Here is a 14,542-nt window from a genome sequence, read left to right on the forward strand (position 1 = left end):
TTCGTATCCCCACCTGGATGATTCAGAATGTATACTTATTGCAAGAAAGAATTATTATTTTATTCCTTTTTAAATTAAACTCACATCAGGAAAACCGCAATACTCATGTATAGCTTGGAGCCTTCCTCTCGTATGCGGGCTGTAAAGGGACCTATGCAGAAGAAGAGGATAGTCGTTTCTTCTTTCACGGAAGATGACAGATTGTCTCAACTCTTGAAGTTGTACAAAAGCAACCAGATCCAGACTACAAAATACTCCCTGCTCTCTTTCTTGCCAAAGAATCTTTTTGAGCAGCTCCATCGCTTTGCCAATGTCTACTTCATCTTCTTGGCTGCTCTCAATTTTGTACCGGTAGTGGAAGCTTTCCAGCCCGAAATTGCCGTGTTGCCGATCCTTCTGGTCCTCTCTGTGACAGCCATCAAAGATATCTGGGAGGACTACCGCAGGTTTAGAGCAGATCATTTGGTTAACAAAACTGTCTGCCATATTTACAGCAGGTTGGTCTTTGATGCCATTGTTATTTTCTATAGAAACGTATGTATGATTTAACAGTTAATTGCATGTACTTTACTTCCGCATAAATATTGTCTTTTTCATTAAGTAACTCTCAACAAAAAATGAAGACAACAGTGCTTTATTTGGGATTCAACCCTAAAAGTAGAGCTGACATGGAACTATGGATTGTGTACAGGTCATCTACGTTACATATTGATCATTAGGTCTTGGAAAATGCTCCATTTCCTCCTGTGATTGATTTAAATCAGGGACGTCCAAACTTTTTCCGCAGAGGGCTACATCCAGAAAAATCAAAGAAATTTTCAACTTTAGTTCATTAAATTGCGCCATTAGTCAAACTGTCAAGCAATTGTCTGTTGTTTATATATTACAGTTAGTTTGAAAACAAAACATATTGTAAAATGAGATGAGATAAATATTTTAAACATTATTAAAGCAGTTAATTAATTAATCTAATAGGTTAACAATTCGGATGTTGTGTGCTGAGAGGTTTGGATCCCAAAGGCGCAGACACAAATAAGATTTTATCTATTTATTCACATCAAGAGGCACAGAAACTCAGAGACACTGTACACAGGAACAGGTGGACAATAATCCGGCAAAACACACACAATTCTCCGACCCTTAAATAGGTAGTCAATCAATCTCATTGGTTGTGGCTAGACATGTGAATACTAGTACTGACATGGAATTCTCTGATTGGCTGTTAACCCAGTAATTACAGATTGTTCCTGACATCAACAAACATCATATAGCATAAAAGTTCCTGACATCACATAGTCCAGACATCATACAGCCTAAACTAGTTGAAACTGGATGCAGTTACATCAATACCAAAACAGACACGTAACGGGTCATGAACGCTGGCGCACGGTCATGAACTCTACTCAAACTTAACCCAAATGTGACAACAGACATTAGACAAGACCCAAACATTACTCCTGCATGACTCAAGTCATGACATCGGAGAAACCATTTTTGCGTCTAAAAATGAATTACCAACTAGGAAGATAAATGTTCTCATTTTTCTTGTACATAGTTCAATTGTATCTTTTCATGGAAAATCTAATGAATTAAATACTAGTAGTGGTAGTCTCCACAAATAGTACAAATAGTTTTTTTTTTTTTATCATATGCCTCGGGCCACTGAAAAATGGTTGGCGGGCCACAAATGGCCCCCGGGCCATAGTTTGGACACCACTGATTTAAATTTTGCTGTTTAATAAGAGTACTATGTTTATGATTGGACAAAAAAAAAAAAAAAACAAGACAAAAGAAAAAACAGGCCTGTGTTAAGACACGCTCTGTCAATAGTTGCCTTTAAGCCCTTCAGAACCATCGATGATTGCAGTGGACATGACATATTTGCATGTATAAACCATTAAAACCGCATAATTTGAATGATGTCAATAGACAAAGTTTGGACACACCTTCTCATCCAATATATTTGCTTTATTTTCATTGTAGATTCTCACTGAAGGAATCAAAACTATGACACTTAAAAAAAAAAGGTGAAAATAATCAAATAAATATATAAATAAATAGCCACCCTTTTCTCTGACTACTTTTTTGCACATTCTTGGTATTCTCTCAATGAGCTTCAAAAAGGTAGTCACCTGAAAGGGTTGTCCAACAGTCTTTAAGGAGTTCCCAGAGGTAACAATGCCAAGAGTATGCAAAAAAAGTAACCAGAGCAAAGGATGGCTATTTTGAAGAATCTGTAATATAAAACATCTTTTCAGTTATTTCACCTTTTTTTTCAGTACATAACTCCACATCAGTTCATAGTTTTGATGCCTTCAGTGAGAATCTACAAAGTAACCAGTCATGAGAATAAAACAAATGCATTAAATAAGAAAGTGTGTCCAAACATGTTGCTGTATGCTTGGTGAGTTTACGTTACAGCCATACTATCCAGTCGTCCACTATAACAAATAAAAACATGCAATAACGCACAAAAAAAATTCCATGTTGTTCTTATGTGAGAAAAGAGTCAAAATCAGTCAAAAAAGGAAAGGAAAGAAAATAAATGAAATGCCCAGGAGGAAAAAATGTGGGTCTGAATGGGTTAAATGGTGTTGGAAGATAGTTTAATGATTAACCACTAATATTCGCGTGTGGTGTGCTCTTTTGATGATAGAATTTCCTGATTTTTGAGTCAACATACACAACATACAACTACTCCTTACAACTGTACAGGCCTGCGGTTGGGTCAGGGAGCAAGTGACAGGGCTCGCCACTTGGTTGTTGATAATCTCCTGGGAAACTGTGATATTCTGTGCTTGACAGAAGCGTTTTTGGCAAAAAGCAGGACTTGGCAAAATTGAACTCTCTTGATGACAATTTTCATGGAGCTGGGGAATCTACAACTGACCTCCACTCAGGAATAATTAGGAGCAGGCTACTAGGGGGTGTGGCCATCCTGTGAAGCAAGAGACTTGATTTATTTATAAATGTGTTCAGGCTTGATGTCGACTGGTGTATTGGTCTACAGGTCAATCACAACGGCAGAGAATTTATTATACTAAATGTTTACACTCCTTGTGAATGTACTCAGAATGAGGATGAGTATCTTAACTCTTTGCCAAACATTATCCAAAAAACAACCCCAACAGTGCCAGCCGATTTCGAGCATTTTCACTCATCTTTCAAGGCAAACAAAATATTGTGTGCTACGACTACATAAAAAAAGTATGTTTCTACCTTATTCCGTTCTTTAGTAATCACCATTCGAAAATAGGTAATTTGAGTGACATTGAAAAGATAAATTTTTTTTGCACAACAGTGACTTAGACACTGTTTTTTTTTGTTTATTGACTCTCTGTGAATTAGATTTAATGTGACAAAGGCTTTGATCATTCATGTCATCCTTGAAAACGTTCAATTTCAACACATCAGTCGTGTTTCATTGTAATTTCATAGAACGCGAACCAATTGAAAAGCGAGACAATGCTGCCATCTGCTGGCCATAGTTAGTGGGTGTTTTTGATTCCACAACCCATTGAGCAGGCAGTGCTGCACAAGACATTGCACTGTCCATTGAGGAAAACAAAAACAAAAACCCTTTGTAAACGTCAATTAACGTTTATGGCGGCATTCATTAGGATTTTAACATCAGTCATTAAACGTTTTTGGCAGTCTTGCCTTTATTAATTCTTTTATTATGAGTTGCACTACATCTTGTATTTATGGAATTGGGGATATGAATGCTGACATTGCGGACAAAAGCTCATTGTTTGCGAATCACATGATTCCGTTTTGCCAAGAAAACTTATTGCTGTCAAGTAAAGAGTTACTCCCACCGGATAGTTTCACTTATATTAGTGAGGCTTGACATACTGTCTAATGGTTGGATGACTGAATCAGCACAACCGATGCACACACGTCTATAGTAGGCATGAACATACTATTTAGGGCAGCAACTTCTGATCACATGCCAGTGATTACATTGATTAATGTTGAAAATATTCCAACGATCTCCCATGACAGCTTTGATCCTCTGCCCTCACAGAGGAGGACATTGCAACCTATTATGCTGATACAAATGAATCATTGAACAATCTTCCCTGTGATGCAATTAGGTGTAATGTAAATTATATGAACTCAAAGCATAGGAAAGAATTCCATCCATCCATCCATCCATCCATCATTTTTTTTAAAACCGCTTACTCTTCACAAGGGTCGCGGAGGTGCTGGAGCCTATCCCAGCTGGCTTCGGGTAGTAGGCGGGGTACACCCTGAACTGGTTGCCAGCCAATTGCAGTAGGGAAGAAATCTCATAATACAGTATATGTTGTGAGAGAGCTATATGTTAGTAGTAGACCCTATGTTAAGCAGAAAAATGAGAGGGGTAACATGAGGCCTGGCTGGAATAAGTATGTGGCCGGGTATCATGAGGAGGCAAGAGTTGCTTTTAAATCATGAGTGTCGGCTGGTAGACCAAGGCAAGGGCCTCTGTTTGAACATAAGAAATGTACCAATGCGTTATATAAATATGCTAAAGCGGGAAATGTTGGCTGTTATGATAATTACAGACCAATAGCCCTTGCCAGCGTCTTGTCTAAAGTCTTTGAAAGCATCTTGTTGGACAGAATTGTCGAGATTACCTCTACCGATAACCAATTTGGATTCAAAGCTGAGCATGGCACCGACTTGGCCATATATCAATTAAAGGAAATTGTAAAATGTAATGACTTTTATTGATGCTTCAAAAGCTTTTGACCACTTTAATCAATTTCTTATTGTTTGACAAAATGAATCATAGCGGTGTTCCTAAATCTATCGTGATAATTCTGTCCTACTGGTATGCCAACCAGTCATTGCGTGTTAAATGGGGTCAGACAAGGTGATATTTTCTCTCCAATTCTTTTTAACTTGTATGTTGATGACCTCTCTATCAGTTTGAACACCTGTTACACTGGGTGTATGATAGGCAATTTTGTGGTAAATCACATTATGTATGCGAATGACCTTGTGGTCTTCAGTCCCTGCAGTGCTGGTCTCCAGTAGCTTCTCAATGTCCGCTCAGAATACGGTACTGCCCATGACATAAAATTCAATACAGATAAGTGTGGTCATGATCTGCAAAACAAAGGATGACAAAAATCTAATGTTTCCTACATTTAGGAGGCATTGAATGTAATGCCCTACATTTGGCGGCCATTAATTTGAGATGCATGACCAAAGTTAAGTACCTTGGCCATCTTCTCACAGATCAGCTGAAGGATGACCAAGACGTTTACAGGCAGTGCTGGTCTTTATGCTCAAATCAATAGTTTGCACTGCAAGTTTGGTGCATTTACAGACAACGTAAAGGTGACTTTGTTCAGAGCGCACTGCACCCCACTCTATAATGCACACATGCCAGCACATTGCAAGCCATGTTGAGAAATTTTATATATAAATTAATATGTGGCAGCATGGTATGAGTGGTTAGCACGTGTGCCTCCCAGTGCTGAGGACGCAGGCTCGAGTCCAGGCTTCGGCCTTTCTGGGTAGAGTTTGCATGTTCTCCCTGTGCCCGCGTGGCTCTTCTCCGGGTGCTCTGGTCTCCTCCCACATTCCAAAGACATGCTTGGCAGGTTAATTGAATGCTCTGAATTGTCCCTAGGTGTGAATGTGAGCGTGGATGGTTGTTTGTCTCCGTGTGCACTGCGATTGGCTGGCGACCAGTTCAAGTTGTACCCTGCTGACTGCCCAAAGCCAGCTGGGATAGGCTCCAGCACCCTCTGCAACCCTTGTGAGGAGTAAGCGGTCAAGAAAATTGATGGATGGATTAATTTATTTGTCGGCTGAACAATCACATAATCATGTCTTTGACTAGCATCCAGTTGAGTACTATACAGTATTTGTCCAAGATTTGGAAGCATTGGTATGTTTGTCTCTGAGTTCTTTTGATTTCTTTTACTTGTGTAAGTGGTTGTCACTAATTGTTCTGTAAATATGTTTTGTGAATTGCTCTTTTATGTGTCTCATATCCTTTTTATGTAATGTTTACTTATTTTTATTTTATTTTTTAAATTTACTTGGACCTTTTTGAGTCTGTAATAAAGTTTGAATGGATGAATAAACATCATTATTCTCTGTTTATTCTAACAGCAAGAAGAAAGCTTACATTGGTATACGCTGGAAAGATGTTCAAGTCGGAGACTTTGTTCGCCTATCCTGCAATGACGTCATACCAGCTGACATCTTACTCTTGTATTCGTCTGATCCTCATGGCATATGTTACATTGAGACCGCCAACCTGGATGGAGAGACCAACCTGAAGCAGAGACAGATTGTGGCAGGCCTTCCACTGCAGGTTCAGGTGGAAGGACTTTCTCTTTTCATTTGTCATGATCTGTTGTGTATGATTGTGGATGGACCCAAAGGCAGAGAAACATGGCCAGGAGACAAACAGGAATGAGAATAACTATTGACTGCATGGAACGTGGACAGACTGGACATGACGTGGACAGACTGGACATGACGTGGACAGACTTGGCATGACGAACGTGGACAGACTTGGCGTAGACGTGAGGGAGACACTTGAGGAGACGTGGAGACTTTTGACGTGGAGACAGGAGTACATGTGGAAAACTAGATTAACAAACTACTTTGGCATAGACGAAAACAACAGAACAACACTGAAACAAACTTCAGCATGGACCCCTGACATAGACAATGATCCCACAAAGACAAGACAAAACCAACAGCCTAAATACACTAACACTAATGAGAAACACCTGGGGAACACAATATGGAGAGGACCCTGATTGGTTGACACACACTGGGAAGGGGAATGACACACAGGTGGACAGGCATAACGAGACAGGGGGAACACAAGAAACAACACACTCACCAAAATAAAACAAAACCCAACTCAAACAAAACTGAAACATGACATCATTGGTGCCAACACTCTTTTTATTGCTTTTACATTGTATGTAGCTCCATTAAAAAAATAATTTACAGATTAATATATGTACAAGTTTTCTGATTAGTATTTTCTATTTTTGAGTTAAAAAAAATCGCAACAAGCGACTTATAGGTTCGTATCGGGATTAATCGGTATCGAATCGAATTTTGACCTATGAATCGTGATACGGATCGAATCGCCAGGCACTATATACAATTCACACCCTAGTTTCACATTTCTTTGACACATAATGGAAATGTCTGTTTTTGACAGTGACCCATTGAGAATTGGCTCCAGGCAGATTTGTACAGAGCATATAAAAATCTATCAATGTACCAAATTTCATACTTTTAGACAAATTTGAGCAATAACTCCTAGAATCCCCCATAACAGACCAAACCTTTTAGCAGCTCATTGATTTAATAAATGGAAAGCTGGTTAAAAAATAAATAAAATACAATGTACATAGTACACACACACACACACACCCCAAGATTACAACAACGTTATCGGCACTTTTAATATCAAAAAGCTTTTGTGGTCTCAGTGTAATTTGTTTCTGTGTTACAGTCCAAATGGCTCTTTGAGTGTTTAAGGTTGCAGATTCCTGCTTTAGACCCTTGTGTCTTGGGGTCTTTATTGAAACTATTTCACTCTCCATTATCATTAGTACAGCCTTCCTCACTTGCACAATGTGGCACAGCGAAGTCCGGCTTGGTGGCACTTACAGTTGCCCTTACAGGCAACCACACAGCCACAGTTAAGGAGGATTGAGCATCCCTTGCAGACATATTCCAGGAATGCCCAATACGGCACACAGAATTTGGTTCTGTCATTCAGTTCCCAACCCCACACACTGGCATCTGGATTCTCTGTAGTTTTCGAGAGGGACTGCTTCCAGACAAAAGCTGCAGAGTACAGTGCACTGTTGAGTAGAATCACAAGTCATGCCTGAAATGTGGGTGTGTTTGTTTAGCACCTCTAGATAATCTTTCCAAGGAGACAAGAGTTCTAAAAACTACTCAACTGCTCGCATCAAGCCAAGCCATTACGCAGAATTATGATTTACAACAGCTATTATGAGATGGTTCCCCAAACCGAATACAAAAATATGTGATGCAACTTCTTTGGTTGTCCAATATTGTTTGTTCAATATGTCGATTTTATTTCAATGGACAAATGAAGAGGGATTTGCATAGTTGGCTTGCAAGATCGGTAATCAACACTAATATATGTAAAATCACTGTACACTTACCTTACATATGTTCTTCTTGACTTTTGAAAATTAGGCCCTTGAAATATCCAAGGGTGCCTCATTGGCTCAATGGTTAATGTGTGAAACCAGGGCAACTCTTTTTTTTTTTTCTTTTTTTTCTTTTTTTTTTGAACTGTCCAAGTTTGGGTAAACTGATTGAATAGGCCTACATTCTTCTGGAGCATTTTATAAAGCCCTGAAATAATTTCTGCACCTTTAGTGACATGATATCAGAAATAGCCAATGCCTGGTAAAGGATTTTGCAAAACAATATTTGTCACACTAGAATGACGGCAACATGTTTAAAATTGTTGCTTAAGGGTTTAGAGACCTGAATTGTATCATTTCATTTCAGAGAGCTGGGCAATTTTTCAAGCAAAAAGTGACCATGACAATAAATTTTGCATGGAAAATAGTATCAACAATAACAATACTGTAGTATCAAAAAAAAAAAAAAAAAAAAGAGACAAAAACGTGTTGTTATACTGTACAACAAGTTAAGACTATAGGAGAGCTTCGAGTTATCAGTTTCATTTGACCATCACGACATAAATTCACGATTTACGATTTTTTTCAGGAGTTGAAATAAACCATTTCACAGAATAGCTACCGGTAGTTAGTTTCTGCATTGCTTTCAGATAACCTTTTTTATGGATTTTCCCCCAAGGGAGTGGAGTTTAACCCTGAGTGCTTCCACAGCCGTATTGAGTGTGAGAATCCCAACAACGACCTTGGCACGTTTCGAGGTTTTATGTAAGTACCATAATGAGGTCTGTATTAATGGCTGACTTGATTTTTTGTTGTTGTTTTTGCAACAAACTAGTGTATTCATTAAATGTTTTTTGTTGTTGTTGTTGTTGTTGTTGGTTTTCCAGGGAACACTCTAGCGGGGCACGAGCTGGACTTGACAATAACAACCTCCTGCTGAGAAGTTGCACTGTTCGTAACACGGAGATTGTCGTTGGCATTGTGGTCTATGCTGGTAAGACGACAGCAGGTTATTAATATTTGGTTGCAGTTCAAGTGTTACTGAGAACTTGTTTTTTTTTTTCACCGAAAACACTGATCAGTGGATGTTTCACGCCAGGATCCTCTCCATCTGGGATGAGAGTCTATAGCAAAAGACAAACTTCATTGTTTGCACCAACCATTCAGTATATGATCTCAGTAACTTGAATCATGACTTTCAGAAATTAGGCTTACATTTCACAGCGATTATTTTTTTTCTTGTGTGCTTTGCATTTATCATTTCATTGTTGATAGTTCTTATATAACTGGTTCTGATTATGCAGACCAATCTTTGAGTAGCACTCAGAAAAATACCTCCATCCATCCATTTTCTTAACCGCTTGTTTGTCACAAGGGTCGCGAGGGTGCTGGAGCTTATCCCAGCTGGCTTCAGGCAGTAGGCGTGGTACACCCTGAACTTGTTACGAAAAATACCCGATGAGAGAAAATTTATATTCACATTCTTACTGATGCCATCTGCATGTAGAGCCTCTCCCACACTTATTTTATACTTATTGGTACAACCATACGCCTCACACTGAGGTATTTTCACTATGGAGAACAAAAATAATGTGAAAAGTATGCAGCGGATAATGTGTTCAACTACTGTGGCAACGCAAGATGGCAGCCGCCAGCTTCACTTCTCACTACAGCATGAGAAGCCCAGGTTATTTTTTCTTCCGTGCTTTATCAGCCTGCGAATGCGAATCGACCTCAGAGTCTGACTGTGGTCTTTTTTTTGAAGCTTTGAGCTTGGACAGCATAGTATCTTTTTCATTTCATTTTCTTAACTCAAGAACTACGGTTGTAAACACGTTTTTGCTTTTTGCAAAGGAAGCCGTGTCGGTGGGTCGGCTAGTATTGGAGTAAGCGTGTGCATGGTGATATGATGAGCGCAGGACTTCCATACTATATGTAAGTCAATGGAAAGAGCGGCGGTCTCCGGAACAGCTCTTGAGGATCAAAACATGCATTGTTAAGGCATACCAGAACGCTGATAGTACGTTCTTTGCACGTTGAGAAGTACCTGAACGTTCAAGGGAGATTTGTAGAAGTGCCATAGCTCTGTACCGGTGCGTTCCGGCCCACTTAAAACACTGAGGGGTATATTCACTAAGAATGCGCTGCGTCCGGTAATAGTGCGAAATATTGCACCACAACTGCACCCGCAGTCTGCGCCAAGTTACCCACCTATTCACTAAGGATATTGCTCTAATCATATACCGGCGCAAACACACCCACAAAACTGCTGTCATGATCCCGGGATTGAGGTTGCGTCAGGTTAATTATTAACCTGACGCAACTATTATTATGTTATGAAATGGACATACTGTTATCATTTTCAGGACTCATTTATTTTCAGTGACAACTTGTTTGGTAAAGTTTAGGGTTTAGGCTCTGTAACCAAATATGGTTTGCTATTGTGTGACTCAGGACATGAGACCAAAGCCATGATGAACAACAGCGGGCCGAGATATAAACGTAGTCAACTGGAAAAGCACCTCAACATTGATATACTGTGGTGTGTGTTCTTGCTGATCATCATGTGTCTCACCACTGCTATAGGTGGGTACTCACAATGACGTAAATAAAAACAAGATGGCTTTTTTGAACATTGAACAGTCAGACAAATGGTCTATGACCATCGGTGTTAGTCGGTGTCTTCATGGAAAACAGTATTTGTAAACAACATAATACTACATTCTAAACAGTATTTAATGAGATCGTGTCAGGGGTTTGTTTGCTATGGTTTTGTGTTTTCAGGGCATGGACTCTGGCTGAAGCGGTTACAAAATGCATTCTTTTTGGTTGATGAAGAGATACCTCCTGCTCTGGCTGGCTTTTACGTTTTTTGGACTATGATAATTGTGCTGCAAGTAAGTTGGTCAAATGGCTTTTTTCCCTACCATGCCCACTTAGTGCTTAATCAAAATTAACAGGCTTGGACATTTTTCTCTTTACCTTTTTCCCCTTTCTGTGATGTGTATCATGCCGCTAAAAAATGCTATTGTTATTAACAGGTGCTGATTCCCATCTCCCTGTATGTGTCTATTGAGATTGTGAAGCTGGGTCAGATCTACTTTATTCAAAACGATCTTGCCCTCTACAATGAGCATGCGGACTGCAGGATCCAATGCCGTGCGCTTAACATCACTGAGAACCTGGGTCAAATCCAGTACTTGTTCTCTGATAAGACAGGAACTCTAACAGAAAACAACATGGTGTTTCGCCGTTGCAGTATTTATGGGATTGAATATCCTCATGAGGAAAATGGTAAGTTCTCCTTCAAAAATTCTATTTCAATAATAGAGGGTGGCGACCCCAATTTGCAAACAATCTAAGGTGCACAAATCGCTGTTCTGTTTTAATCTCATGACATATTGTGTTTTTCTACTTTTTTTTAAATGTAATTTCTCTTGTTGGTGGAGTCATTTGAAGAATTTTTTTTTTTTTTTTATTCTTTATATATTTTTGTTGCATAGAAGGAGACAATGCACATGCAGGCATGCATGCAAGATTTCAAACAAAACATAAAACGTAACATCAAAACAGGTAAAAAGTATCCTCTCAAGGCAAAATTTGGCAGTACCGAGTTTCTGTAATTTCATTCAGCATCCATGACTATAGCACTGGTGGAGAACACCAGGAAAAAATTTGGGGGGAAAAATCTTTGTGGTTGAGTTTAGCATGTCAAGTTTTTTTCTCCACAGCTAACCCTCCAGATAAGCAACATTCCACGGATTACCAGTAAGCAGAACTGACTCCTGCTTGACACTCAGCATTCAGGGGTGGAATTAGGTGTTAGATCGCCAAATGATTTCTGAGCGCGCCACCACTTCTGCTCACCGCTCCGTCAGGGGATGGGTGAATGTGGAGTACAAATTTCACCCCACTTAGGTGTGGCTGACAATCAGTGGTACTTTAACCTTTAACAATTGAGACCCTCCTTAAGGTAGGGGTGGGCGATATGGTAAAAATGTCATATCACGATTCTTTAAAAATAAATTCTCAATTTTTATTTATTTATTTTTTACATATTTTTAGACAATTTTTTACATTTCTGAAAATTTTTGGAAATTTTAAAACATATTTACAATGTATTTAAACCACAAAAACAAAAACAGACATCTTAAGCCAACTAAGCTTTCTGAACAGGTTTCAATTGAAATAGTGCAATTATATAGCAGCTGTGGTCGATATTCTTCCAGACTACAGGCGGCAGTAAAGAGTGCCAGCAGTGTATGAACAGCAATAGTTAACACCACAATAGAAGTTGAACAGGTTTTTTCCTCAATAAACTATTGACGAAAACAGTTTGGGATGAGTTAGCAAAGTAAATAAAACACAAACACAGAAACACAAAAAGTGGCCCCAGGCTGGGGGGGAGTGCAAACCGAGCCGGCCGGTCCAGCCGCCTCCACACGACCCCGCGGCCGGGCGGTTGGAGCTCCCGCGAGCATCCGAACAAGCTTGAGCCCATATAAAGTTGAACTGTATAGAATGTGCCACAGACGATCTTGCCGATCTGTTAGCTTTATGAGATCGTCAACGCATTAAAGTTCTTAACGATCTAATATCATCATATCGCCCATCCCTAGTCTCTATTTTCTTTTCCCAGGAGCCCAAAAGTTGAAATTGTTGTTAGTGTTCGAAAATAAGTGATGAATCAGCGTTCTTGTTGTTGCTTTTGTTGTAACATGCTAGCGCTAGTAGCTAGCGCAGTCAGGAAACTAGCTAATTTGGTTTAAAAACAACCTGAGATTCTTCACCTCAAAATCACAAATGATAAAAGCACATAGCAACCAATAAAAGCCAAAAGTACAGAAAGAAGACGCAAGAATGTCTATGTTTTGGGAGCCATCCTACCTCAGAGCATACATGATGTTGCCATGTAGTCCGGTCCAGACAGTTATATCGGCTAATGTTTGTAATCCAATCGATAACAGTAATCAAATGTTTTTTTGTACCGCTGCAAGGAGTGTTGAGCTAAATCTTCCATATACATTTTGCTTACACAAGTAACGTTAGAGGAAGCTGGGGGTGATATTCATCAATAACAAAAGAACATTCGATGTAAAAACAGTAGGAACACAGCTGAGTACACTGGAAAGTTGTCCCACCATGGGGGGCGGACTCGCGATCCCGTGACGTCAGTGAATACTATCTATAACAGTTCAGATTACATACCCTTCTTGGATCCCTTGGAGAGAGTGTTGGAGAGCACTCCTGTGGAGACTACATCGTTCTGGTGGTGGATGTTGACTTGGACAATGACCTGGAAGGGCGTCACTGGGAGGAGACCTGGTGAGTTGTTGCTGGCACATCCCACTAGGAAGAGACCCCATGGACAACTCGGGACATGCTGGAGAGTTTGTGTCTCCCAGTTGGCCTGGGAACACATTGGGATTCTCCTGGAAGAACTGGATGAAGTGGCTGGGAAGAGGGAAGTCTGGGCTTCCCTACTAAAGCTGCTGCCCCTATGACCTGAACCTCAATAAGCAGAAGATGTAGATGGATGGATAGATGGATATCGTCGATAATGATGATTTTATCCAATACAAATTGTGACAATTTCAATTAATTTGTCCATCTTCCATCTGCATCAAACATCTCACAAAAAATTATTTTGCTCACTCGTTGAAATTCTGTTTTTATGTGATGTTTGTCAGGTCGTAGACTGGAAATGTATGAGGCAGAGAAGAATGAAACTGCTGGTTGCTCTGGAACTCGAAAATCTGCTTGCAGAGGTACTGGTAAATCCCTGAGCTGCCGTTCCCTCAGCTGTAACCGCAGTTCAGTATCCCTTCACACACTCACTGCTGAGTCTGAGGAAGACGAGCAACTGTCGAATCACTTCCTTCCTGGGACCAGTTCCTTTTGCAGCCGAATGGTTAGTTACGGCCAGCCCTGAAAAATACACTGCGCAGTAGTCCAATTTCATGGTCCATAAAACATAATTACCTGGCTGTTACATTTAGCTCTATAATACTGTATGCTTGGAGTAGAATGGAAAAGCCTCTTCCTCTTTGTAGGACCCATGAAAAAACTTTCTTTCAATGAATCATCTTTTAAACAGAAAGATACTGTATTTCACCTTATGTCAGTCCTGGACGTCTATTAATATTTACTTTGCACTTTATTGTTTGGAAACACTCAACTCAACTCAACTTTATTTATAAAGCGCTTTAAGAACAGGCGTTGCTGTATACAAAGTGCTGTACATAAACATAAACATCAGTTTTTGCAATGAACAAGAACAAAGCAAACATTTTGAAGTGCGAATACAGGGTTTTTTGTTTTTTTCTTTTTTACAAGTAAATACATTTTACATTTGTAAATAAATAAGAAGTAGTGAATAAAGA

At 39.6% G+C, this 14,542-nt stretch overlaps 1 protein-coding gene across 5 annotated transcripts in view; it reads left to right on the forward strand.

Moving 5' to 3' along the window:
* The window catches only part of atp10d (ATPase phospholipid transporting 10D), a 71,757-nt gene that overhangs the window by 10,832 nt on the left and 46,383 nt on the right, over positions 1–14,542 (forward strand). For all 5 annotated transcript variants that reach the window (XM_077539880.1, XM_077539876.1, XM_077539879.1 and 2 more), the window contains 7 exons: positions 6,115–6,325; positions 8,839–8,924; positions 9,047–9,153; positions 10,614–10,745; positions 10,944–11,056; positions 11,201–11,453; positions 13,850–14,070. In XM_077539880.1, the coding sequence (XP_077396006.1) occupies positions 6,115–6,325; positions 8,839–8,924; positions 9,047–9,153; positions 10,614–10,745; positions 10,944–11,056; positions 11,201–11,453; positions 13,850–14,070 (1,123 nt within the window). The remainder of the gene's footprint in view (positions 1–6,114; positions 6,326–8,838; positions 8,925–9,046; positions 9,154–10,613; positions 10,746–10,943; positions 11,057–11,200; positions 11,454–13,849; positions 14,071–14,542) is intronic.

The sequence above is a fragment of the Festucalex cinctus genome, chromosome 12 (assembly GCF_051991245.1).
Source record: "Festucalex cinctus isolate MCC-2025b chromosome 12, RoL_Fcin_1.0, whole genome shotgun sequence".
Taxonomy (NCBI): domain Eukaryota; kingdom Metazoa; phylum Chordata; class Actinopteri; order Syngnathiformes; family Syngnathidae; genus Festucalex; species Festucalex cinctus.